Source organism: Calypte anna, chromosome 9 (genome assembly GCF_003957555.1).
Source record: "Calypte anna isolate BGI_N300 chromosome 9, bCalAnn1_v1.p, whole genome shotgun sequence".
Lineage (NCBI taxonomy): Eukaryota > Metazoa > Chordata > Aves > Apodiformes > Trochilidae > Calypte > Calypte anna.
In genome coordinates this window covers 4,932,631-4,959,470 of record NC_044255.1, presented here as the reverse complement: position 1 = coordinate 4,959,470, position 26,840 = coordinate 4,932,631, and the positions used below count along the sequence as shown (strand labels likewise).

General features: G+C 54.2%; 1 protein-coding gene across 1 annotated transcript; it reads left to right on the top strand.

Moving 5' to 3' along the window:
- Window positions 1-18,475: 18,475 nt before the first annotated feature.
- LOC103534894 (galactose-3-O-sulfotransferase 2) lies at window positions 18,476-26,305 on the top strand. Its single transcript, XM_008500893.2, has 4 exons — window positions 18,476-18,581; window positions 22,273-22,383; window positions 23,002-23,953; window positions 24,788-26,305. Exons 1-4 carry the CDS (start codon window positions 18,553-18,555, stop codon window positions 25,625-25,627), a joined length of 1,932 nt encoding a protein of 643 aa, XP_008499115.2. The 5' UTR covers window positions 18,476-18,552; the 3' UTR covers window positions 25,628-26,305.
- Window positions 26,306-26,840: the final 535 nt, after the last annotated feature.

The following is a 26,840-nucleotide window of genomic DNA, read 5'->3' as shown; positions in this document are numbered from 1 at the left end:
AGTGTCACCAGAGCTGCCTGAAGCAGCAAGAAGCAGATGGGAGCCTGCATCACCCACTGCTCTGGAGAGGAAACTTCTGCCTGCCCAGAAATGCAGATTTTCATGCAAGACAGCCTGAAGCTCCAAACACCACCAATCCTGCTGGGTTTCAGGGTAGAACTTACCTAACTACTGAGAAAAACAATTCTGCATTGTTACAGCAAGAGTTTCACTTACTCCACGGGTGTTTTGGGATGCTTGGGTTCTTTTGGGGGGGGGTTTAGCTGTATCTATTTCCCCCCCTTTGGTAGCTATCCATTTAGGAAGCTTTTTGTGAAAATCAGTTATGTTTCTCAATGAAAAAAAAAATCTGCACGGGTTTCACTTAGACAGTTCCTATCCAGAGTAATGTAAAGCATGGGAACCAGTCAGAAGAATTTGCTGAAGCTGCCAGAGACACAGAGAACTTCTTTCTGATAAATAATCAAGTTTCTGCTGAGAATTTTTTTTTCTTAAATCTCTATTTTGAACTATTTGTTTGGAATAAGAGAGTCTAACAGGTGGCTGTATACACCAGAGTAGTGCATATACTTTGAGTTTTGATAGCATCAAAAGCTGTACAAATATCTGTGTGCTATAGGAAAATACCAGATTCCTGACCATGGGCAAAATGTTCCTTCAAGGCCTTTTCTGGTCTGAGCATCACCTCAAGAGCAGTGATGGGGAGGGTGTGCAGAGCCCCATTTCTGCCTACCCTGAGTCCATCACCTCCCCTGTGCCCACTGCAGGGAATTCCAGCTGGCCAGGTGTCAGGGTTTAACACTGCCTGGCAATTAAACAGAATAACAGATTCACTGTTAATCCCCCTCCCCTCCCTGATAAAGGAAGGAGAGAGAATAAGGGAGAGAGACTGATGGGTTGGGAGCTGAACTACACTGCTTGAATGGAACAGTAATGATAAATAGGAAAAATGACTCAATCTATACAAATAGACAGGAAAATTGATCCCACGTTCCTCCCCCCTCTCCCCCAATAACTCTCACATGCAGGGCAGCCCTGGGAAAGTCCAGGCTGGAATCCTGGAGTCAGCAGCAGTTGGGAGCTGGAGGCAGGAACACCCAGATTCAGGCTGGGATGGATCAGGAGCAGAGGCAGAGGAAGGGATGGAATCCTCCCAGGATGCTGAAGCAAAGAGGGAGAGGAGAAGAAGGGGAAGCAGGAAGGGGTTTGAGCCTGGTGATCCCTCCAATTTCTCCTGAGGATGAGGTGGATGGGATGGAATACTCTGGCTGGTCAGTTTTGGCATCTCTCTTGTCCCTTCCTGCCCAAAGGAGGGCTCCAGGTGTGACCTCTTGACTCCTTTTCTCCTGGAGGGCAAACTGTTCCTCAGAGCTGAGCAGTGTCCTTGGTTCTGCTGTAACTCTAACCATGGAGTGGGATCAGTCCCAGCAGCAGACACTGCCTGAGAAACTTGCTGTTCATTTCAGCAGTGCAGCTGCTTACAAGAGACTGAGCTGAAAGCAAAAGTACAAGACAGAAGATCCCCTTTATCCTGACCCAACCCAGGACACTGCTCCACAAGAACAGCAACTCAGCCCCTGATCCAGAAGCCCAGAATGCAGAGATCTCCTGCATCCAGGTGTCCAGCAGCTTCCTGACAATATCAGAGAGGCTCCTGCTCACCCATGAGGACCCCTGCAATGTGAGGCATCTGTAAGGGATGTTCTGAGAGAATCAGCTGCAGGCTGGAGATGCTGCAGTGCTCAGCATGCCAGAACAACAGATGAGGAGCTTTTCTTAAGAAAAAGGCTTTGCATCTGCTGCAGCCCGTGTCAGAGCATCGGATTTCCTGCAGTGGGAGCAGACTGTCCTGTCACAGCCCTGTTCAATGTCTCAGCCTTGTCTCTGGGTGTTTAAAGCTCTCAGGCTTCTGAACAATTCTGTACCCCTTGCTCCCCAGCCTGATGAGGAATTTTGCCAGCATCTCTCAGGTGGTTCAGCTTCCAGCAAGTGCAGATTTCTCTGTTTTTTACTGTTATTACTTCTCCAGGTTTCAATGCTTGCTGTTCCTTCAAGTTTCCCCAGGTCCCTGCTGCTGCGGGTCCTGTTCCTGCAGTGCCTGTGTGACAGTGGAGCTGGCAGGACAAGAAGTGCTCAAGCATTGAGGACAGAGCTGTTCACACTCCAGTCACCTCCTGGAGCCTCAGCCTGTGCCTGCTGGCACTCAAAATCTCCATCCCAGTTACCAGTTGCCACTGGGGTTGCAGAGGGGCAGTATCACCTCGGAAGGTCTCAAATGGGGTGTCCTGAACCAGACTCCCAGTATCAGGTCCCTGTCCCCAGAGCTCCCAGCCTGAGCAAAGCTGTAGGATCTGCAGGTAAGTAAAGGGTTAAAGAACCAGAGCTTTGGTAACAGACAGAAATGAACTGAACAAAATCTGAAGTGTTCCCAACTGGTTTTACCCTCCTGAAGGCACAGTGCTGGTCATTGAGGGGGGCGGTGCAGGGGAGGGAATGAAATCAGAGAAATCCCAGCAGGTCCTTTCAGAGCTCAGGCAGTGCAGTAATGCAGCCAAACCCCCAGGACACCAGGAGCCAGGATGCAGCCCTGCATTTTCCTGCCCAGTGCTCTGCAGAGATCAGGCAGGGTGAGAGCAGCCCCAGGAATTTCCCTGGGTTTGGATTCCCTGCTCCAGCTCAGGAGAAGCCCAAGGGAGCTCCTGCCCCACCAGGCAGCACCCAGAGCACCTCCCATCCCACTGCCCTTCTCCCCATCCCTCCCACACACTTCCATCACAAGCTCCATCAGGAACATCCCGGGGCTCTAGCAGCTTTAGGAAAGCCCAGGCTGCTTGTTCTTTTCGGCTGACACTCCTGGGATTTCCCTCCCTGCATCCACACCTCTCTGCTCTGCACCGACTCAACTTTCCCGCTGCACAACTTGGCTACCCAAGCAGCTCCCTGGTTTCCAGCCCCTGCAGATGAAATTCCTGTGATACTTAACCCAGATCCCTGTGTACCTGTGTGTGTGACTGTTTACAGCTACATTTGTGAGATGGGAAATAATAAACAAGTTATCAAGTGCACTCTCTAATGCTGTAATCCTCCCAGAAAACATCAACTTCTGAGGGCACAAAATCAGATCTCCCCTAACCAAATGCAACTCCCTGACACTGTTCTGCTCAAGATTTCCTTCTCTTTTTCCACATCTGCTTCTTTCCCCTCCTCTCAGACGCAGCAGCCTGCCTGCACACCCATTCCTTACCCTTACTAAAGCTGCTTTTTAGCCTCCAAGAACCTGAGACTACACAAATCTCACTCCTTCCCCTGAGCTTCAGCAGCACTTACCCCGGTCACCATTTCACCTCCCTTGTGAGGTTCCCAGGATAACAATTCTTACCCTGAGGCCAAGAAATCTGTGGGAAGGAAAGAGAATTCCCCTCCCTCTTTCTGAAGCATCAAGCAATCCTTTACCTTTCTGGCCTTTCCTTGTCCCCATGAGGCTCAGCAGCCTTCCCCACAGCTCTGCCATTCTCTCCAGAAAAGAGACAATCCAATTCCCAGAGCTGCCCAAGGGCTCTTCCTGCTCTGCAATTTAAAACCAAAACCTCTGGAAGTTGTCCCGTGGAGCCTCTTCTGTGCTGGGTGATGAAGCCAGGAGAGCTGATAACACCCAGGAGAGCATTGAGTCCTGTCCTGGCTGTGTCATTACTGATCTGACCTTCCAGCCCAGCACTAGGACTCTCAAAGGACAATTCCCAGCTAAATATTCACCGAGACCTCACTCCCAATTCCCAGGGATCTCACCACCAAACCTTGCTGTGAGCTGATTCTGTCTGCACCGAACCACAGAGTTGAGAAACTAAAGCAAAATGTTAGAAAAAGCAAACTTGCTTTGAATCCATCTTTAGCTACAGGAGACTTTAAACCCCAAACTTCTTCCCTTCTTTCTGGCAGTTCCTATCTGAACAATTCCTGCTCTGGAAGGGGCTCTGGCTCTCCTGTGTTCAAAGCCACCTCCAAAAGAAGGGGAGTTCAGAGCTGGGATCTCACAGCCCCTCAGCAAGGAAGGGGGAGAGTGATGGGCACCCCGAGGCTGCTCCAGAATCAGGAGGGAAAAATTCAAACCAGTCCTGACCCATCCCTTTGGGAGTTCCACAGACACAGGCAGCAGACAGGCAAGGAGTCCCACACGAGGAATCCAAGGTTTGGGACATTCCTAGGAGTGTCAGTCCCAGCACAGAGTAATTCCTTACAGCAGAGACCACCAGAATCTCTCCCAGGAATGGGCAGATTCTGCAGGACAGGATTTCCCCTTTACATCCTGCAGATCCCAGCAACCCCTTGCTTAGGGATTACAAATTTTCATCAGCTACAAGGACCTCAAAAATCCAAACCAAACAAAAAACCCAAAACACCCCCAAACCTCTCTCCCTGTGAAACAGAACTGATCCTGGGACAACTGACAACTCTTGCTGAGAGAAAGGCAACAGCTCCACTTAAAGACAGCCCAAAGAGCAGATGCCAGGGCAGAATAGTTCATTGCCTTAAAATCTTTCTACAAGACCTAAAAACTAAGTATGTTTTACAGAAAAGGTTATAGCACACCTACAAATTTTTACAAATCTAAACAAGAGATCCTAGTCTGAAATGTGCTTTTAACACATAACAAGTTTTTCCTGAGTTAAAAACCTTGGTCAGAAGCTGTCACTTTGTTTCACTAGGCCCAGAATTTCCTTGGCAGTCTCAGGCAAAAGAAAATTGAAAAAGGAGCAAAAATAAAAATAAAAGGAGAGATGAAATCTCCTGTGGAGGCCGTGAGGTGAATGTTGTCAGCATTTATTCCTTGTCAGTAATTCCTGAATTCCCTTCCCAGCCTCTTGGCTGCAGCCCCCTGAGCCCACTCCCCAGGCTGCTGGGCCCGGAGGGGACTGTCCTGACACTGGGAATGAATTCCTGAGCTGCTGGGAAGAGCTCCCAGGGGCCACTCACACACAGCTCAGCATTCACCTGGGGCAATGGAGGCACCGGGGAGAGCCCCATGGGCTGAAAAACTGCTGGAACCTGGGTAAAGGTCACAGTTCCCTCTGGGATTGGCAGGGATGCTCAGCTACATCCATCTGGGGCTGTGGTGCTGAGGCTGGGTGGTGGTGATGGTGATGGTGGTGATGGTGATGGTGGTAGTGATGGTGGTGATGGTGATGGTGGTGGTGATGGTGGTGATGGTGATGGTGGTAGTGATGGTGGTGGTGATGGTGATGGTGATGGTGATGGTGGTGATGGTGGTGATGGTGATGGTGATGGTGGTGATGGTGATGGTGATGATGGTGATGATGGTGGTGATGGTGGTGATGGTGATGGTGGTGACGGTGGTGATGGTGATGGTGGTGATGGTGGTGATGGTGATGATGGTGGTGATGGTGGTGATGGTGATGGTGGGGGTGACGGTGGTGATGGTGATGGTGGTGATGGTGATGGTGATGGTGGTGATGGTGATGGTGATGATGGTGATGATGGTGGTGATGGTGGTGATGGTGATGGTGGTGATGGTGGTGATGGTGATGGTGGTGATGGTGGTGATGGTGGTGATGGTGATGATGGTGGTGATGGTGGTGATGGCGATGGTGATGCTGATTCTCATCCTCTCAAGTGAAGCCCAAGGCAGAGCAGAAGATGTGAGGCCCAGGACTCCATCCTGAGCTGCCTCAGCCCTGCCACTGCTCAGCCCTCACCCCCTGACATGGAAAAGGAAATGGATTGCGGGGAATCTGGGCAGGACTCAGGCTCAGGCTCTGTTTAACTCCTGAAGTTCTCAGCCTCCAGCAAGGACAGAGGGACCCTGGGGGGTCAGGGGGTCCCAGTGAGGACAGGGGGTCCCCAGAGTACACAATGTTCCCTCCAAAAAGGACAGGGGAGCCCTGGGACATTCAGGGGATCCCCCAAAAAAGGTCACGGGGTCCCTGAGGGGCTCAGGGTGTCCCTCCCAACGGGAGCAAGGGGTCCCTGGGGTTGCCCCAAAAGGACAGGGTGCCCTGGGGGGTTCAGTGTGATCCCAATGAAGACAGAGGGTCCCTGGGGGGATTTCAGGAGATCCCCCAAAAAGAATAGGGGGTCCCTAGGGTGGTCACTGTGTCCCCCAACAAGGTCAGGGGGGCCCTGGGGTCTCAGGGGTTCCCCAAAAAGGGCAGGGTGTCTCTGGGGGACTCAGTGTGTCCCCCCGTGAGGACAGGGGGTGGCTGGGGGGAGGTTGGGGATCCTCTAAAGAGGTCAGGAGGTCCTTAGGGTCTCAGGGGGTCCCTGAGGTCTCAGGAGGTCCCTGGGGTCTCAGGGGGTTCCTGAGGTCTCAGGGGGTCCCTGGGGTCTCAGGGGGTCCCTGGGGGTCTCAGGAGGTCCCTGGGGTCTCAGGAGGTCCCTGGGGTCTCAGGGGGTTCCTGGGGGTCTCAGGAGGTTCCTGGGGTCTCAGAGGGTCCCTGGGGACGTGCACACGGGGGTCCGGGTGGGCGAACCCCGCAACCCCGCCCCCGAAAGGCTCCATCGGGGTTCGGTGGTGGTTACCGGGGGAGGTTGGGGGCCGAGGCTGCTTCTCCACGGTTTATTTACCCTTCTCCACCCACAAAAACCCCCAAAATCCCGGGGAAAAGGGACCCGGGCGTCCGGGGATCCCCAAGCGGCTCCGAGCCCTGCAGCCTGGAGGTCCTCCGCATCAGTCCTCCGCCGCCAGGGGGCGCCGCTTCCCGCCGCCCGCCGAGTCCGCTCTGCGCGTGTGCGGAAGTGTCGGTGGTGCCGGCTCTAGGGGCTGCCGGGAGGATGGCGGCGGAGGCAGCGGTGGCGCCGGGTGTGGGGCTGAGGGCGCTGGACGGGCGGGAACTGCGGGTCCTGAGGGGGGGAGAGAGGGAGAGAGGAGCAGGGAGGCACCGTGGGGGGCAGGAGGGGTCTGTGGGGCACAGGGCTCCCTGGGGCAGGGGGGTTACGTGGGTTGCGGGGCTCGGTGGGTTGGGGCGCTGTGTGGGGCAGGGGCTCGGCGGGTCGGTGGCCGGGGTCTCGGTGGGGCCGGTGTCTGGCAGGAAGGGGGGGATCCCTGTGTCACGGGACCGCATCATTTGCCCATCCGGATGTGTGTGTGGAGGGGCATCCGGAGGGTCTGGGGGTGACAGGGCTGGAGGACACGGTCACGGGGCCCACGGGTGTCCCCAGGCCCCCCGCTTGATGTCTGCAAGGATCCAGAGGAGGATGGATCCAGAGTCTGCTCAGGGACATGGGAAGGTCCATTTGAAGCTGAGGAAATAATAAAACTTGTTGGCTCTGAGGGGAACTGTCAGAGGCTGCCCAGGGGGGTGGAGTCCCCTGCTCTGGAGAAATTCAACTGCTCCTGGGTGCAGTCCCAGAATCCTGGAATTGTAGATGCCCTGGGGTGGGAAGGGGCTTTGCAAGGTCACGCAGAGCAAGCCTGGTGCTGTGGGATGTGCTCCGGGGGCTGCTGCTTTAGTGGAGAGTTGGGCTGGGTGCTGTGCAGAGTTCCTTCCAGCTCTGCTCGTTCTGTGTCAGGGTGTGGGGCCCTTTCTCCTCTTCTCTGCTCTCTGGGTTGGGCAGCTGAAGGCCCTGGTGCTGAAATGTTTGTTTGAAGGGCACTGAGGGCCCCAACTTGCCTGGCAGGCTCTGGCCTGGCTGTCAGGAACCCCTTGCCATGCTGGCTGACAGCTTGGAGTTGTCCCACGGGTGCTTTTTGTCCCCAGCAGTGACTGTCAGGAGGCTGCTGCCAGCACACGGGGTGGGATGGGTGCAGGGTGCAGGGAAGGGAACTTTGTGCTCGTTGTCTGCTGGGTGCTGCTGCTCCCCCGCTGCTTTTCCCTTCCTGCTTGTGAAGGATCTTGCTGTCAGGGAGGGGGGGTTGTGTTGTCCTCTGGTGTCACAGGCAGTGCCTGGCACTGATCAACTTGTGTGGATGTGGAGATGGTGGCTCCCAAACCCCTGGGGCTGTCTCTGGGGAACTCGACCCCCTTGGCTGAGGGGAGAGGGAGAGGAAATGAAAAGACAAATTCTTCCTCAGCAACACTTTTTCCTCCCTTTTCCTCACAGGTTCCAGTCCCCCTGGGCAGATGGCACCATCATCAGGAAGCCCAGGAACTGCTTGGCTCCCAAGCCCATGGATTCCCTGCTGACCTGGGTGCAGGAGCAGCTGGATGACCAAACCCTCTGCCCTGCCAAGGTCAGTGAGTGCTGCTGTGACACCAGGGGACACAGACACTGTCCCACATCTCCATGGGATCCTTCTCACACACCTCAAGGCCTCAGCTCTGACTTTCAGCTCCACCTTTCCTGAAAAATTTCAAAAACTTGCTCTTTTGTGCTGTTGACTCTGCTGTTTGCTCTCCCTCTCACCTCCTGCTTTCTCTCTCTCCTCTTCTCTCTCTGCCTTTTTCCCTGAGCCTTTTTTTTTCTCTCTGGCTTTTTTCTCTTCCTTTCCCTCTGAACTTTTTCTGTGTTTTCTCCCAACTTTTCTCTGCCTTCCTCTGAAGTTTTTCTCTGGTTCTTGTTCTCACAGGCTTTTCTTTTCCTCTCTCTCTGAACTTGCCTTGGCCCTGCCTTCCTCTCTGAAATTTCTCTGCCTTTCTTCCTGAAATTTTTCTCAGAATTTTTTCTCTTGTTTTCCTCTGAAATTTTTCTCTGTCTCTCTGGCTTTTGTCTCCTTTTCTCTCTGAAATTTCTCTGGATTTCTCTGCCTTTCCCTCTCAAGTTTTTTTCTTTCTTTCTGGCTTTTCTCTCCTTTCCTCTCTGGAATTTTTCTCCTTTCTGTGACTTGTTGACTTTTCTCTCCCTCTCTCTGACTTTTCTCCCCCTTTCTCTCTGAAATTTCTCTCCCTTTCCTTCTGAAATTTCTCTGCCTTCTCCGTCTGAAATTTTTCTGCCTTTCTCTGTGGCTTTTCTCTCATTTTTCTTTCCTTGCCTTCTCTCTGAAATTTCTCTGCCTTTCTCCCTGATATTTTTCTCCCTTTCCCTATGAAATTTTTCTCTCTGAAATTTTTCTGTTTCTTTGAAATTTTTTCTCTTGTTGTCTCTGGCTTTTTTCTGCTTTTCTCTCTGAAATTTTTCTCCCTCTTTCTCTGAAATTTCTCTCCCTTTTTCTCTGAAATGTTTCTCCTTCTCTCTGGCTTTTTTCTCCCTTTTCCTGTGGATTTTCTCTGCCTTTCTCCCTGAAATTTTTCTGCCTTTTTCCCTGAGATTTTTCTGAAATTTTTCTCATTTTCTCCGATTTTCCCTCCAGTTTCTCTCCTTTTCCTTCTGAAATTCCTCTGCCTTTCCCTCTCATTTATCTTTTCGCTCCCATGTTTCTGCTTTCTGTCTCTTCTCCCTGTCTCCCTCTCTCTGTTGTTGCTCTTTGTATTAATGTGCTGCAGCTCTTCCTTCTCATTAATAAATAGCTTCAGTAATAGTTATTACAGACAATATTTTTAGCAATAATAAAAAGAGTGGGTTTATTTTTTTTCCCCTCCTATCATTGTAGCTCTTCTCTGTTCTCACTGCCTTAGGGTTTCCCTTTTCCCAGTCCCAGTGTGTGTGTGTGCAGCAGTTGTACCTGGGGGCTGGGAGCTCACAGAGAGAGTGAGGGTCTGCATGGCACAGCTGATACCCCACCCCCAAAAAGGAAAGGAAAAGGGAGAGGAAAGGGGAAAGGGGAGGAAAGGGGAAAGAGAGGAGAGGAGAGGAGAGGAGAGGAGAGGAGAGGAGAGGAGAGGAGAGGAGAGGAGAGGAGAGGAGAGGAGAGGAGAGGAGAGGAGAGGAGAGGAGAGGAGAGGAGAGGAGAGGAGAGGAGAGGAGAGGAGAGGAGAGGAGAGGAGAGAAAAGGGGGAAGGGGAGGAAAGGAAAGGAAAGGAAAGGAAAGGAAAGGAAAGGAAAGGAAAGGAAAGGAAAGGAAAGGAAAGGAAAGGAAAGGAAAGGAAAGGAAAAGGAAGGAAAGGAAGGAAAGGAAAGGAAAGGAAAGGAAAGGAAAGGAAAGGAAAGGAAAAGGAAAGGGAAAGGAAAGGGAAAAGGAAAGGGGAAAGGAAAGGAAGGAAAGGAAAGGAAAGGAAAGGAAAGGAAAGGAAAGGACAGAGTGCTCTAATGACAGAGGTGGCACATGGAGATGGTGACAGTGACCTGCAGCACTTGCTGTGTGACTTTTAGCAGTGATTTTATGAGTGCAGCAATGCCATGGGTGGGTGTGGATGCAGCCAGGCTGTGTCTGTGGCTGTGTCAGCAGCAGTGTCTGTGTTGTTGGAGCAGTGGGAGTGGGTGTGGGGAGTTGTGCAGCTCTGAGCAGTGGGGGTGTTGTGTGTGCTGCAGGCTGTGAGGAGCAGCTGAAGAGCAGAGGGTGCTGCAGGTGTGGAGCTGTCCTGCCAAGCCCTGGGGGGGGGTGTGCCCTGAGCAGGCAGGGAGGAAAGGAGCTCCTGGGGGGCTCTGCAACCAGTGGAGCAGCAGGGGAAGGGGAGCTGTGGGACCTCCTGTCTATGGGGATAGATTCCTGGAGCTGTGGAGCTGCTGTCCATGGGGATGGATTCCTGGAGAAGAAAAGCCAAGAGAAGAGGAAGTGAATTCCCAGCTGGAAGCCACCTGGAGGAGGGAAGGATGAGTTTGGTGTGTGGGTGTGTCAGGAGCTGTGAGAGCCCCTGGGTGGTGGTGCTGGCACTGTGGAGACTCTGTGACAACTGGAATCTTCTGCAGACAATAAACTATTTTTTGTACTGTTTAAAAAGTGATTTTTGCTAAGAAAGCAGAGAATGAGAATGAGAGAGAGAATGAAAGAAACAGAAATAGAAATAGAAATAAAAATAGAAAGGGAAAGAAATAGAACTAGAAAGGGAAAGAAATAGAATTAGAAAGAAATAAAATTAGAAATAAATAAAGAGAGGGAAAGAGAAAGGGAAAGAAAAAGGAAGAAAAGAAAGAAAAAGAAAAAGGAAAAAAAAGGAAAGAAAGGAAAGAGAAAGAGAAAGAGAAGAAAGAAAGAAAAGAAAAGAAAAAAGAAAAGAAAAGAAAAGAAAAGAAAAGAAAAGAAAAGAAAAGAAAAGAAAAGAAAAGAAAAGAAAGAAAGAAAAAGAAGGAAAGAAGGAAAGAAAGAAGAAAGAAAGAAAGAAAGAAAGAAAGAAAGAAAGAAAGAAGAAAGAAAGAAAGAAAGAAAGAAAGAAAGAAAGAAAGAAAGAAAGAAAGAAAGAAAGAAAGAAAAAAGAAAGAAAGAAAGAAAGAAAGAAAGAAAGAAAGAAAGAAAGAAAGAAAGAAAGAAAGAAAGAAAGAAAAAGAAAGAAAGAAAGGAAGGAATAGAATGAGGGAGGGGTAGGGAGAGGGTGAGGGTAAGCGTGAGGAAGAGATAGAGATAAAAGAAAAAGGGGAGAAGAATGAGAGAAAGAGACAAGGAGAGAAAGATGTAAATCAGAGAGAAAAAGAAAGCAGTGAGTGTGTGACAAAGGGGAGAGAAAAGTAGAGAATAGGGAAAGAGGAAGAGAGATCTGGGGAGTGCTGAAGCAGAGAGAGTGAGCAAAGAAACAGAGAGAGTGAAAGCAGAAAGAATGAGAAAAGAGAAAGAGAAAGCAGAGAGCTGTGTGTGTTGTGTCAGCAGTGCCAGGAACTGACTGGCAGAGGGGCTGCAGTGCTGGAAGGAGGTGTGGAGCTGGGGCTCCTCCTGCCAATGCCTGATGGATCCAAGTGCTGGGGGGAGCTGTGGGCACAGCCAGGGAGCAGCTGCTTCAGGGGGGGCTTGGCCACTGCCAGGAAGTTCTTGGGGAAAGGGACTGCACTGGGACCTGTGAGGAAAAGAGATTTGGTGCTGAGGAAGAATTTGTCTTTTCATTTCCTCTCCCTCTCCCCTCAGCCAAGGGGGTCGAGTTCCCCAGAGACAGCCCCAGGGGTTTGGGAGCCACCATCTCCACATCCACACAAGTTGATCAGTGCCAGGCACTGCCTGTGACACCAGAGGACAACACAACCCCCCCTCCCTGACAGCAAGATCCTTCACAAGCAGGAAGGGAAAAGCAGCGGGGGAGCAGCAGCACCCAGCAGACAACGAGCACAAAGTTCCCTTCCCTGCACCCTGCACCCATCCCACCCCGTGTGCTGGCAGCAGCCTCCTGACAGTCACTGCTGGGGACAAAAAGCACCCGTGGGACAACTCCAAGCTGTCAGCCAGCATGGCAAGGGGTTCCTGACAGCCTGACAGCCAGGCCAGAGCCTGCCAGGCAAGTTGGGGCCCTCAGTGCCCTTCAAACAAACATTTCAGCACCAGGGCCTTCAGCTGCCCAACCCAGAGAGCAGAGAAGAGGAGGAAGGGCCCCACACCCTGACACAGAACGAGCAGAGCTGGAAGGAACTCTGCACAGCACCCAGCCCAACTCTCCACTAAAGCAGCAGCCCCCGGAGCACATCCCACAGCACCAGGCTTGCTCTGCGTGACCTTGCAAAGCCCCTTCCCACCCCAGGGCATCTACAATTCCAGGATTCTGGGACTGCACCCAGGAGCAGTTGAATTTCTCCAGAGCAGGGGACTCCACCCCCCTGGGCAGCCTCTGACAGTTCCCCTCAGAGCCAACAAGTTTTATTATTTCCTCAGCTTCAAATGGACCTTCCCATGTCCCTGAGCAGACTCTGGATCCATCCTCCTCACACCCCCCCCTCTAGATCCTTGCAGACCTTCCCAAGCTCTCCCCTCAGCCTCCTCCTCTCCAGGCTGAGCAGTCCCGGCTCTCTCCTCATAGGAGAGAAGCTCCAACCCCCCCGGCACCTTCCTCACCCTCCTCTGGACTCCCCCCAGCAGCTCCTTGACTCTCAGGAGCTGGGGAGCCCAGCATTGGATGCAGTGTTCCAGGCGGGGCGGCACCGGGCATTCACCTGGGGGGCACAGTACATCGGGGGGCATTAACCTGGGGGGGGGCACAACACATCGGGGGGCACCAGGCATTATTGGGGGACACAACATATCAGGGGGCATTAACCTAGGGGGGGGCACAACACATCGGGGAACACAGGACATTAACCTGGGGGGGGGCATAACACATCGGGAGGCACCGGGCATGAAGCGAAGGCACAAAGCATGGGGGGGGTGTCACAGGGGATGTACTGGGGGTGGCTTCAGGGCAGGAACCGGGGGGCACAGGCCATGACCCGAGGGATGGGGCAAAACCCCGCACAGCGCATGCGGGGGGAAGCGGTCCCAGGGCACGCAGGGGGCGGGACAGAGCAGGGAGGGGAGTTACAGCAATGGGGGGCACGGGGTGTGCGGGGTAAGGTCCCGCAGCTCCTCCCCGCCGGGCCTCCCCAACCCGCACGCCGCGGACCCGCTCCGGCTCCAGCTCCCGCGCTCCGCTCCGCTTCCGCCATGCCCGAACAGAACCGACTTCGCCCCGGGGCCGGATCGGAGAACCAAGCCCCAGCACCGCCCCGGGGAGGGTCCGGGATCGGACATCCCACCCCGCAGCACTGCCCCGAGGGGGGGGGACGTGGCGTGGGCCGTGCGGGGTGGGGAGGGGTCTGGGGGAGGGTTTGGGGGCTCTATAGAGGGGTCCCGGGGCGGGTCCGTGGGGGGAGCTCTGCGGGAGGCATTGGGGTGATCATTGGGGGGGGTCTGTGGAGAGGAGCATGGGAGGAGGTCCATGGGGGAGGCGTTTCGGGGGCTCCCTTTGGGGTGTTATTGGGGGGCTCCATCCATGGGGGGAGAGCATGGGGAGGGCTCCATGTGGGGAGCACTGGGAGTGGGGGTGCAGCGGGGTTACCACTGGGGTGCTCCATGGGTGGGGGAAGCATTGGGGAACCCCATTGGGGTTATCATTAGGGAGCTCCATGGCCGGGGGGGAGCATCCAGGGGGGTCCCAAGGTGGGGGTGAGCTGCCTGCCTGCCCCCCCAGTCCCCAGCCCAGCGAGGCCATTTCTGCTCCAGCACCCCCAGAGCACCCGGGCTGGGGGGAACATGGGTGTGCACCCAGCACAGCCCTAGGGACATCCATTGCCCTGGGGTACCACTCGGGGTCTCACCCTGGGAAACATCCCCACTGTGAGCCCCACAGCTGCATCCCCCCCACCCCTGTGTCCCACACAGCAGGGACACCCCCACTCAGGGACACCCCCAACCCCATCCCTCCCTCCCTCCTCCACTTTTTGGGCTGGAAATGTAGGGAAACGAGGCTGAGCCTGTCACTGTGGGGTCAGCCTTGCTCCCCCCCCCAGCAACTAACACCCCCCCCGGGACCTTCTCCTTCATGAATATTCCCCCCAGCGAAGCCCTGAGAAATTAATTTTCTGAAAAATAAGCTCATGGTTGGGATGCCCACTTCCATTTCTGCTTCTAGATGCCTACAGAGCAGGAAGTCCTCTCAGTAACACGAACCTTGGTGTCTTTGTCTGTAGAAGGCAGCAGGGACAGCCACCAGGAACTGCTCAGAAAATCCTGGATCCTACAAGGCCCTGAGGTATCCTATGTCATGTCAAAGCCACCCTAAAACATCCGTGTCCTTCAGCACCCAAGTGTTGCTGGCACTGCAGGCGTCAGAGGGCAGCTTCAAGACAAAGCCCAGGTTTGTGAGGGATCATTCTGATTTCCCTGAGGCTTCTGGCAAGGAAACAAAACTGACCGAAAAGGAATGGCAAAGGCTGCATTTCCAAGGAGAGCAGAGATGTACATGGTTGTTCAAAGGCTTCTGATAAGGTGACTGAGATTAAAGAACAAATAAGTGTAGGGTTAGGGCCAAAGTCTCAACACAAGCCCAGCAGCCCACAGCCAGCAGCCATGACTTCTCACCTAAACCCCAGCATTTCTTCACCCTTTATGCCCAAGAGGAGCTCTGCCTGGTGACCATAGATTATCACAGAATGGCTTGGGTTGGAAAAGCCCTTAAAGACCCCTCCCACCACCAGCCCAGGCTGCTCCAAGCCCCATCCAACTGACCTTCAACACTTCAAGGGATGGGGCAGGCACAGCTTCCCTGGGAGGCCAGGGGCTCAGCACCCTCATACTGATGAATTTCTTCCTAACGTTTAACTTGAATCTCTCCTCTTCCACCTTCAAACCCTTACCCCTGGGGACAAGGTCACCATGCTGGTGGGGATCCCATCCAGCCCAGCAGCTCCAGCACGGGACTGGTGCTGGGTTCACCCAACACTTCTCACCCAGAGGCATCTTCCCCCTGGGCATCACTGCAGAAGGAGCTGGTCCAGCCCAGCAGGTCAGCAGAGTCTGGGCTGGGTTCAGTGTGCCAGGAGAGCTGCTGGAGGCAACAACTCATGCAGCTGGTACACCTCCCTCACTCTGCAAAGTGTAAAATTAACTAAATATCAATTGAGGTGGTGCTAATGGAGTGGTGGTTGTGGAGCGGAAGGAGAGGCCCCGGTGTGTGACAGATTTCAAAACAAGTTGGAAAGCAAACTTACACATTGCTGATAACACAGGGTGCTGGGTTCCTCACAGAAAGCAATCTAGAAATTATCACGGGTCAGGAAGCTGATCTGAAAAAAGAAAACAGAAAAGCTGCACCAGGAGTTTGCTGGGGCAGAAGGGAAAGCCTGTCCCTCCATCAGGGATGTGTCAGGCAGGACTGCAGACCCTGGGGAGCAGAGGGCTCTTGACCCAGATTTCCCCACCTCATCTGGACTTGCCTTGCTCTCCATTTCCACACAAATGGTGGAAAAAAGTGCCCAAGCCATGTGAGCAGCCAGAAGCCTGCCAAATCCTGCCAGCCTTGGCACTGCCCTGGGACCAGCACAATGAACCCGGGCATGGCTCAGAGCTGTAATGCTCCAGCTGAGGTTGGGTTTGGTGGCTGTAGAAGGCAGATGCCCAAATGCAGTCACAGCTCAGCTGTTTCTTGCAGGGTGGTGGGAAGAGGAGGAGGCAGCACAGGGGGATGGGAAACCTGAGGGCTCAGAACCTGAGCTGAGAGGCAGAAGTGGATTTAGGGGGTTCCTGATGTGAGGGTGCCATGGAAGATGGGCCAGTGGAGCCCAGGCAGGCACAGCAGGAACCACAGTAAGAAACAGGACCTTGTGGTCATCCCCAGTGAGGAATGGGACCCAGTCCAACATCACTCCAAGATCCTCAGAGCCTAGCTACGTGCGTGAGCAAAGGGACAAGCAACAGCCTCAAGGCAGAAGACTCTGCCCTCAGGTACCCCAGCTCCCACCAGGGATGTAGCCAGTGGCACCTCCACTCCTCCACCTCAGCCTCCAGCAGCAGCCAGGCTTTTGGGGAGTTCTACCCCCCCATTGTGGCACTGCCAGGAGGTCTTCCAGACTCCTCTAACCTGAGATTAGCAGCATTCTTACTCCTGGCCCTCCCCAGGATAATTTTAACCCCAGGTATGGTTTTCTGTAGCTCTGCAGCAGCAGCATCCAGGACAGTCCCCACATGCACACAAGTCAGGAGCCCGTGGAGTCAGCCCAGCAGGACCTGGATGACTACTCAGCAGAGACAGAGCCTGGGCCTCCCACAAGGGCCCATTTCAGTTCTCAAGAGATGTGGCTGCAGAAGATGCATTTGCCAGCCCATAGCCTGACCCCTGCTCCAGCAGCTGCAGGAGAGAAGAGCCCCTGAGATGTAATTCCAGGGGACTGCCACCTCCAAGGTTCTCAGACACTGCTCCAGAGGTGGAGCCCCAGCCCATCCAGGTCACACTCCAAACCCAGCTCTCTGGGTTGCAGTTCAAGGTGCCAGAACCATCCCAAGAGAGCTGCAGGGATGGGCTCTGACACAAACCCCACCACAGAGCACATGCACTGCTTCATGGCACCAAATCCCAGCAGGAGCAGTTTGCCTTTTGGGTTTCACCTTCCCCAGGTGGGTCAAGCCATGCTCAAGATAGGCTGCCAGGCAGCAAACAGGCACACAGATCTTCACCAGGATTAGTACCAGAACTGGACCTCCCATGAGGTCCTCATGGACAAATAGGCTTGACCTTAGGGAAACAAATGAGCTGAGCAGCAGGAAATCCCCCAGGTGACAACTGAGCAAGAGGAAACAAGCAATGAGGAGCTTTCTGGGCACACTCACATCAGCTGGGGATGCCCCATGCCCTGCAGGAATAGGACGTGTCCTCAGCTCCCGCCCAGAGGATGCTCACAGAGCTCTCAGCAGCTGGAGCATCCCAAGACAGTTCCCCCATCTCATGGTCATGGTTGTGCAAAGGGGAGGGAGGAGAGGGTAGAAGCACCAGCCAGCCCTCAGTCCCAGCTGCAGGAAGGGGCCCTGCAAAGGCCAAGCTCCCCCATGGCTCTCACCCAGCCCCAGGCTCCCAGATAAGCTCTGGGCAGATAGCAGGGGTGCAGGATGGGTGGAGAACTCACAGCTCTACAGTAAACTTGTGGTTTCGATGAGGTGGACAGGGAGAGGCAGTGCCTGCCTGTGCCAGGGCAAGGGGAACAGCCTGGGGGAAGGAGGAAACTGAGCCCTTCTGTTCCTCCAGAAAGCCAAGGTCTGTGCTGGAAGTGACTTGCTTGCCTGGGATGCATTTACCTGAGCCCCGTCGGCACAGGGGAGGGGAACACGAGCACCACACCACTGCCAAGAGACACGTTCAGGAGGCTGGTCCTGCAGAACTGGTGTTGCACAGCCTGAGGCACCACATCACAGCCACACACCCTGCATCTCCACCAATGGAAGAGATGTGGAGGTAAAGCTACCAGAGGGAGAGGAGATCCTGAACAAAGGCCCAGCTCTGGACCTGCATCCCGGAGAGCAGCCTTTGGTCCTCCTTTGGGTTGTTTTGCTCCAGCCAGCAAGAAGCAGACCCACTGACCATTTTTCTGCTGGTACTGGGAAACTTGTCTTCCTAGCAGGGCTCTGCTGTTGCTGGTCACCCTGGCACAGCATAGTCCCAGCACATGGGGGCTGAGGATGCTGCTGGCTCGAGGGAAGAGTCTGAAGATGGTAGCTTCAGGGTGTCAAGGTGTTAAGAGGTAGCTGGAGCAGCAAGAATGGCAAGGGAAGCAAGGAAGGGAGCCAGGACTGCCATAACCTCAGCTCAGGGTGGATGGAGCCACGTGGTGCTTGACACCCCCATGCCACGCAGGTGTGACCCTGCGTGGAGTCTCAGAACAGCCCTAAAGACCGGCTCAACACAGAGGTTATCAAATCCTGACCACCTGTGACCAAACCAGCTCTGTCCTCAGCTTTGTCCAGACGTGAGAGCAGGACACAGGGAGGGAAAAGAAGGGGCAAAGATCACCAGCAAAGGGCAGAGCAGGTGGACACCCGGGGTCACAGCAGAACACTGACAGCCACAGGACTAAGGCAGGGACACAAACATGGGTGGCACGGCCACCCCCAGCTGTGTCCACAACCACCCACAGCCTGTCCCCAGCTCTACGGGACGTGACAGCAGCTGGCAGAAGTCTGTGGCCATCTGACTGTGCCACTCATCAGAGCAGAGGTTGGTCACTGCCTGGGGCAGGCAGTGGTGACCAGGGCAGTGGTGGGAAGGTCCATCCCCAGCTCCTGTCCCAGGCGCTCCCCCGGGGAGGGGCCACCATCTGCAGGCACACAACGCGGGCTCTGGCTGTTTGCTTTCCATCCTACCACTCTGCAGACAACCAGCAGCTCCCCAGCTGAGGCTCCAGCTCACCATGCTGAAACTCAGAAGGTATTTGATCATGTAAGTGGGATATTTATTTTTATTTTTTTTTATTTATGTAAAATACTGTTTCCAGCCTCCCCGGAGGTCACGTTCTTGTAGGTCTCTTTGTTGAGAGGTGGATGGAGATGAAGGGGTGGTGGAAATGCACTTCTGCTCTGCATAAACATCAGGAGGGCTGGGTTGATGGGGCTCGCTCTCTCTCCTCCTGAAGCTCCAGGGGCACCATTTCCCCCTTAGCCAGGAAAACAGCAGCTTTTGTAAGGCCCAGCACACAAAGGAGGGAGAGTGGCAAAGACCTTGGTGAGGCACGTAGGGTGCTCATCCCCCCTGCTCCATCCCAGCCAAGGGCTCCCTGCTCTGCACCCTCACCCACAGAAGAGGATGTGGAGCAGAAAGCTGTCTCTGGGCAAGTCTTTAACAAGGCAACCCCAATGATGGGGCTGTCCCACAGCCTGAGGGGGAATGAGGAGCAGAGAAGGGCAAAGCCTCCCGTCCTGGCAGATCCCTCTTGCTGTGGAGAATGTTTTGGGGCTCTCCCCATTGCACAGGACCCGAGGTCAGGACCTGGTTAGGACTTCCTAACCCAGCTGTTTCACGGGCAGCTTGGGCACTGAACTCCAGCAGGCAATGCAGTGCCCTTGCTGCACCTTCTCCTGAGCATCCTGCAGACTCTTACCTGCATGTTCTTGTGATGGAAAGTGAGGAGAACGGCTCAAATCACTGCTTGGAGGAACCAGGCTGCCCCAGGCATACATTTTATGTACATGACCTCCCCGTGCAAGGCTGCACGCTGCCAGGGCCCTGTCTAGCCAGAGCAAAGCAATGAAGTCATTTGCTGCCACATGTCTGCCTGGTGACCTCAGCCTTGGCCACCTCCTGCAGCACCCGCCAGCCAGCCCAGGAGCTGCAGAGCTCAGCAAGCACCAAGACAACCACAGACCCATCCCAACTGCTGCCTTTCTGTGTGTGCTGGGCAGGGAAAGGGCATGGGTTAGGGGGAAGCAGATTGTCCTGCTGGCCTCAAGCAGAAGGGAGAAAAAGGACAAAAAAAAACCAAAAAACCAAAAAACCAAGCAGCTCCTCAGGCCCCCTGCCCTGCAGCAGGCAGGGGGACAGGAGCACCATCCTTGCAAATAAATGACCCCTATGTTGGGTTTGGATTAAATCTGTAGAGTTTAGATGGGAGGACTCAGCTGCTGTGGGCATTGTTGGGGTCCTACATCATTGGCAGTGGGCTGGTAGGAAGGGGACCCTGGAGCTTCCTCTGGTTCTCCACAGGCTGGAAGTTTAGTACTGACCAGGGACCTCTGTGGAAGGGAGTCCAGAATTATATATGCCCAAAGCACAGCAAACAGAATAGCAAAGGGTGCTGCCTACCTCAGTGCCACCTGCTAGAAAAGTGTTGCATCCTTCTGCCTTCACTACTGGGTGCTTGTGCAGAGCTCCCCAAAGAGAGTGTGGGTCTAGCAGCAGACATCACACTGAGGCAGCTCTTCATTTCCCTCTTCCCACTTTTCTTAGGCTGGCCAGGCAAACAGGCTCATCATCACCTTGAGGGATGGGAGAGTTGGATCAAACTTCCAACAGCATCACTTGATCCCGAAGCAACTCCTCCTTCACTGCCTTCTCACTCTTTGGTCTCTCTGACCACCAAAGATCTCCCACACCTGGGTACTTCAATCAGCCTTACCTCACAGCAGCTCAGGGGCTCGGCCTTAACCCTCTCCCTTTGATGTGTCTTGGCATTTTAAGCCCTGTTTAAGCATTATGCCTTTTTCTGGTCATACCCACATCCCTGTGGCAGCTGGAGGCTCTCCTTGTGCCAGGCAGAGAGCCATGGGCACCCTTCCCAGCCACACATTCCTCATCCAAACTCCTCGAGTGGAAAATGAGCAGGGATACCTCTAGGTTATCCATCAGGCTTGGGGGGATGCTGAGCTGCTGGTGACTGAGCTGCTCAGTCACTCTGCTGGCAAGTCCTTGTCTCTGGAATCCTCCAGAGCACTATCCCCATCTGAGGACCTCCCTGCTGTTACAGCCTCAAGTACTTCAGACATTCAAAGTCTCCCAGGAGGACATTTGAGCTCCAGCCCAGTAAGAGACACGATTGAGCACAGAGCCAGTGGCCAGGAGTGTTCAACCTGCTGAGCAGTGCTGGGGAGCAGTGCTGCAGTGAGCCAACAGGAGCTGCTTGTGATGCTCCACCAACAATTCTTCTGGAACAATTCCAGTTTCTCAGTAGCAAACCCAAATTCCTCACCGTGGGTGAATCCATCCACCCCTGTGGGATGCATGTGACCACCTCAGCATGGTTGCATCATCCCTGGCTCACCAAGCTGGGGCATCTCTCCTATGTCACAGGACTGCCCAGAATAAGAGAGAAAGCACTGCAGAGACGAAGCAGCTCTGGGAGAAGCAGGAGCCCAACTCTCTTGGTCCAGAACTGCCCACTGAAGGTAGCTGGAAACAGCCCCAAACACTCAGCTGAGGGGGGAAGGGGGCTTACAAGCAAGGCCTGAACACGTTCATAAAATCACAGAATGGTTTGGGTTGGAAGGGACCTTAAAGACCCCTGTTCTGACCCCCCTGCACGGGCAGGGACACCTCCCACCAGCCCAGGTTGCTCCAAGCCCCATCCAACCTGGTCTGGAACATTCTGAGGGATGGGGCAGCCACAGCTTCTCTGGGCAACATGGGCCAGGGGCTCAGCACCTTCACTGGAAAGAATTTCTTCCTAATGTCTAATCTACATCTCCTCTCTTCAAGTTTCTGCTTTCCCTAATTCTTCCTGTTCAGGTCTCTCTGTCCCACAGCACAGCACCCTGTGCCTGCCCCCTCCTCTGAGAGCTGTACAGCAGACACCTGGGGCTTGCAGGCTGGGCTCCCACCACAGAAGTCCACAATGGAAGACTGGACCAGGTTCTTGGTGCAAACCATCTCCTGTCAGGCAACAGTAGGTTCCCGGCGTCGAAGCCAGCAGAGATGAAATATAAACTACTCCTCTTTTTCCCAGCCAACTTAGTCTCCTGGATGCTCTCCTTAATATTAAAACTACTGCCAAGTCCCACCAGGGCTTCCAGCAAAGCCACCCACCAGGCAGAGTCCCATGATGAGGTTCTTTTCCATCAGCTATGTCCCCACACCCACTGTAAAATCCCATATCCTGATGCAGATAATTTGAGGACACCCCACTACTCCTGCAGACTGAGCTGAGAACTGGCTGAAGAGGCCAAGCTGCTCCCCAGGGAGGCATGGTAGGTGCCCTCAGAGCAGCAGCACATCTGTAGCCACAGCTGGAGCCTTCACAGCTGGCAAGACATTCCTGTAGCTGAGGGAAGGGGAGAGAGGGGAAAACAAGAGATTTCTCATCTTTGTTCCTAAAGTTTAAGGTGCTGAGATTTGTAGGCCAGGCAGGGCAGGGCAAGCAGAAGGCAGAACTGGTTCCTGCTTCTGGAGCTGGGGCTGTACCCGTCCCTGAGCAGCCCAAGGACTCCATGGTTATCACTGTTTACCTTTCAGGCTGATAACTGTGTAACAGCTGGAAATTTCCACTCCTTGAGCCCAGCCTCTGAGCTTTGGTGGTTATCACTGCTTCTGCACCTCTTCACCCATGAAAACATGACCTTACTTTAAAACAAAACAAACAAAAAAACCCCCACAAACATTTTCTACTACCTACTAATGAGCTGAAACATCTGCTTCCTCCTAGGAAGCTAAATGCAATATACAGGTGCCAGCCAGGTCGGCTCTGGGTCTTCTTCAGCTTCCTCATCCTCCTCCTGGTCATACTTCAAGTCGTGGAGAAGCTGCAGCCTCCCAGGTAGGTCCCCAAGCAGGGTTATAAACCTACACCTCATCCTCCAACCTTTTGAGGAGGCTTCAAAACCATCCTCCTGAAAATAACCCAAGTGTCTTCATTAGACAGGGAGGAAAATTCAGGTGGGAAGGGCCCCTCTGGGGCTCTCACATCCAATGTCCACACCCAGGCCAGAGCTGGGCATCTCTGGGCTTTGTCCTGGCTGGCCTCAAAACTCCACAGCTCCCGAGTTCCCCAGTCCTCCCACTCTGGGGTGACCTGCCAGTTCTCCTCCAGCTTCTCCAGGTCCCCTGTTCTTCTCCCTCACCTTCTGCTTTGTTCCTGTGCACCAGACCATGGTGCTCCAGAGGGACAGGGCCTTAGCACATCACTGCTGACCCATCCTTCTCCTCATCACTGCTGACCCATCCTTCTCCTCTGACACCCATCCCACCCTCCCAGGGTAGTGGGTCAAGTTATACACCCACCAGCATGCCACCTGGCCCAAAAAAGTGTGTGTTGAGGGAGAAACAGACTTTGGAGTGTTTGCAGAGGGGTTTTCCTGAGCTGCAGAAGAGCTGCCCTCCTTGCATGCTCCTCCCCTCCTCTGCTCTGCTGATCCCCACGTCCTTCTGGTTGCAGAAGCTGTCGGTGTGAGCTGGAGCGTGCCCTGCAGACCCCAGAACACAGCCAGGAGAGGATGGGCTCTGCCCCCCCAGCCCCTGACCTGCTGTGGGAGGATCATCCCCTGCCCCAGCAGAGGACAACCACGCCTGACCCCACTTCCACTCAGAGTGTGCAGGACATTTTTCATCAGATGCATCTGTTCTTTAGCCAGAAGCCCCCGTTAGAGATCAGTCCAGGCAGCCCAGAGGAGGGCTGGACACAGCAGCCTGTGGAGAGCAGCAAGCAGCTCAGCACCCATCCTTCAGCCACCAGGATGGAATCCCAGCTTCCTGGCTTCAGGAAAACCAGCAGAGAGGATCCTTCTCCAAGTCTTGCCGGGAGGATCTCCACAGCCAAGGGAGATGCTGATGCTGTCACCAACAAGTTCATAACCTTTGCAAACAGGACGAAGGCAGAGGAGCAGGAAACAGCAGCACCATCAGGAATGAGGCAGGGGATGGTGAAGATCCAGTCTCAGCCTCAAGCCACAGGTTCCCCCCCTCATCAGTGGGGCAGTTTGCTTAAACACCCCTTGCCAAACTCAGCTCAGCCTCCACAAGCAGGGGACTTTTACAAGGCAGACCAGGAGAGGGGATTTATTCCAAGCTGGACAGAAGCCTCTAAGGGTGATGAGGTGACACCTGGGGAAGGCTGGCAGGCCAGAAGGCTCTTCTCTCCAGGGGCCACATGTAAGCCCAAGACTGACATTGTTTTCCTCAAAGTCCACAAGAGTGCCAGCAGCACCGTCATGAACATTCTCTTCCGCTTTGGTGAGACACACAACCTCACCTTTGCCTTCCCCATCGGTGGGGGCAATCAGCTCTTCTACCCCCAGCACTTCTTGGCCAAGTTTGTGCAGGGCTTCTCCCCCCAGAGCTCTCGGCGGTTCAACATCCTCTGCCACCACATGAGATTCCTGCAGCCAGAGGTATGGGCAAAGCTTTGGGAAGGGGGAAGGGCGAAGAAAAGAGGGGGAGGCAAGGTGGGACACCCATAAAGCTGTAAACTCTTCAGGGATGAAAGCTCAAGGTTGCCCCCAGATACCTTGAATATGTTATGGGCATCTCTTGAGAGCTTCTGTTAACAGGCTGGGTGACTTGTTGTGCTGTGGCCCGAGACAAGCCAGTTGCTGGAGCAGCCAGCAGCTATCACCCCAGTCTTGTCTGCTGGGTTCTTGGAGAGGTCTTGCTTCCCAGACAGGCCCAGAAGGTACCAGCTGCAAGAGGAGAACACCTTAAGCACATCAGTTCAGCTGTGCCCAGCATCAAGCTTTCTGGATTCCACTTGAGGACATGGAGATCTGGTGAATGGCAAGGAGATAGGACATATCTCAAGCCTGGACAGGTCACTCAGCTGTGGCAGCAATGCCACTCACAAACTGTTGCTGTTCACAATAGGTCTCCTTCAACCCTGATGGAGTAGCAGCATCAGACACCAGGCAGGCAGGCTGGCAGCAAAGCCTTGTGCCTTTTTTAAACTGGTTGGAAACAGAAGTGCTGAGGTACTAACAAGCTGACTCCTGTTCTTACCTCTGCTGACAGAGTGGTTACAAAGGATGTCTATCAATATGGCAATAGGCGAAATATAAATAATATAAATATACCAGGGAGCTCTCCCCATGTACCTCATCTGACACAAACACTCCTTTGATGAGCTGCACCCTGAAACCCTCCCCAGCACCCACCACCTCCGACCCAGCAGAGTGCCGGGTAGGTTCCTTCTCCCTATCCCATCTTTAAAATCTCCAATTTCCCCTCTGCAGGTGCAAAAGGTGGTGTCCAGTTCAGCCATCTACTTCTCCATCCTGAGGAACCCCGTGCAGCTCATGGAGTCCTCCTTTGCCTACTACAAGGGTGCCTCAGCTTTCTCCCACGTCGGCAGCCTGGAGGAGTTCCTCAGCCAGCCCTACCACTACTACAACCCCCGGAGCAGTGACAGGCACTACGCCAGGAATCTCATGACCTTTGATTTTGGCTTCAACCCTGATGGAGATGTCTCAGCGGGGCGGGTGAGGCTCATGCTGCAGGCCATCGAGGCGTCCTTCGACTTGCTCCTCATCTCCGAGTACTTCGAGGAGTCCATGGTGCTGCTGAAGGAGACTCTGTGCTGGGACCTGGACAGCGTCGTCTCCTTCCCCCTCAACATCAGGGACAGCAGCACCAAGTCCCAGCTCTCAGACACCATCGTGGAGAAGATAAAGGAGTGGAACAGGCTGGACTGGGAAATCTACACTCACTTCAACAGGACCTTCTGGGAAAGGATCGAGAGAGACATCGGCAGGGAGCAGATGGCGCGGGAGGTGCGGGCGCTGCGGGAGCGGCAGGCGGAGCTGGCCAGGACCTGCCTGCAAGGGACGGGCAGCGTGGCCCCGAAGGACATCAAGGACAGCTCCCTGCGCCCGCTGCAGCACGGCAGCGCCAGGATCCTGGGATACAACCTCAAGCAGGGCCTGGATGAGGAGACGGAGCTGATGTGCCGGCGGCTGGTGACCCCGGAGCTGCAGTACAGCGGCGCTCTCTACAAGAGGCAGTTCCCTCAAAAGGCCCCCGAGCCCCTTCGGCCCCCTCGCCCTCGGCACAGGCTGGAGGACACGCAAAACTGAACCGAACCTCCTCGGACCCTCTCCAAGAGTGGCTCTCCAGCTCCGGATGCTGGAGATCCGAATGCAGTTCACCTCCTGGGGCAGCAGGCAGGAACGCTGCCACCCACCAGAGCCGCCGGGCACCTTCCTCTGTGCCTGGCCACACACACACACACACAAAATGTCCCCGGGTGCCACGGGCTGGGCTGACACAGAGGGACCTGGGGGCTCCACACAACACAAGATTCTTCCAGGGAGCAAACGGGGCAAAACCATCAATTGTTGGCCAAAGCCTTGGAGAAGGCAACCTGGAGCTCTGCGCTGCCTCCAGCAGCCTCGGTGGTGAGGAGCAGGGCAGGAGACACAGCCCCAGTCCCCAGCTCCATCTCAGGGAGGTGGGAACGAGGTTCCAGCTGGGAACTGCATCGTTGCTCCTCACCTGGTGATCCCAGCAGCACGGGGCCAGGCTGTGATCAGAGCTGTGGGGCTTGGTTTACAGCTTGGCAACACCTCTGTCTGTCCAGCTGCAGCTCTCCTCCTCTCCACCTTAATGCCACTGTGCTGGGCAAGCAGCTTCTTCGGTAAAAGTCACTGTGTTCACCAGCACTCCCCTTAGTTATCAGTCTGCCCAGTAGACAATCTCTCCAGCCACCCAAGAATGAGATCTCAAACTTCTCAAAATGGCCTAGAAAGAAAGAAAGAAAAAAAAGAAAAACAAAGTGTAAACAAATCAGTTTTTTTGTGGTTACACATGCTGCATTTACAGGACGGGCATCCTACCCCTGAAATTTTAGTGTCAGAATCCAAATTAAAGATCCAGGTGCCCCAGAGCAGTCCTGTGAGCACTCCTGCAGGCAGCAGATGTCCCAACCCGCTGCTCGGAGAGGCTGGAGGAACATTCTACACTCCATCAGGAGAAAAAAATCCCACAAGAACAGGTTGTGTGGAGTTAGACAACCTTCCTTTTTGCATCCTGTGCCGCTCCTCAGAACAAAAGCAGAGCCAGCAAATTAGTTTGGATAAATGGAGGCCTCAACTCAGGATTTTTCAGCACTGTTTCAATCCAAAACAGGGTCAGAAAAATGTTCTGGAGGGATCTGAGCATCCCAGGCTCTCCCTGGATCAGCCCCATGGAGCTTCAAAGGTTTCGTTTTGCATCTGAATGTGCCTCATCTGCTCAGTTTCAGCGGGAGGAAAACCAGACTGAGTTCCCCCCACCTTTCCCCACATGGCA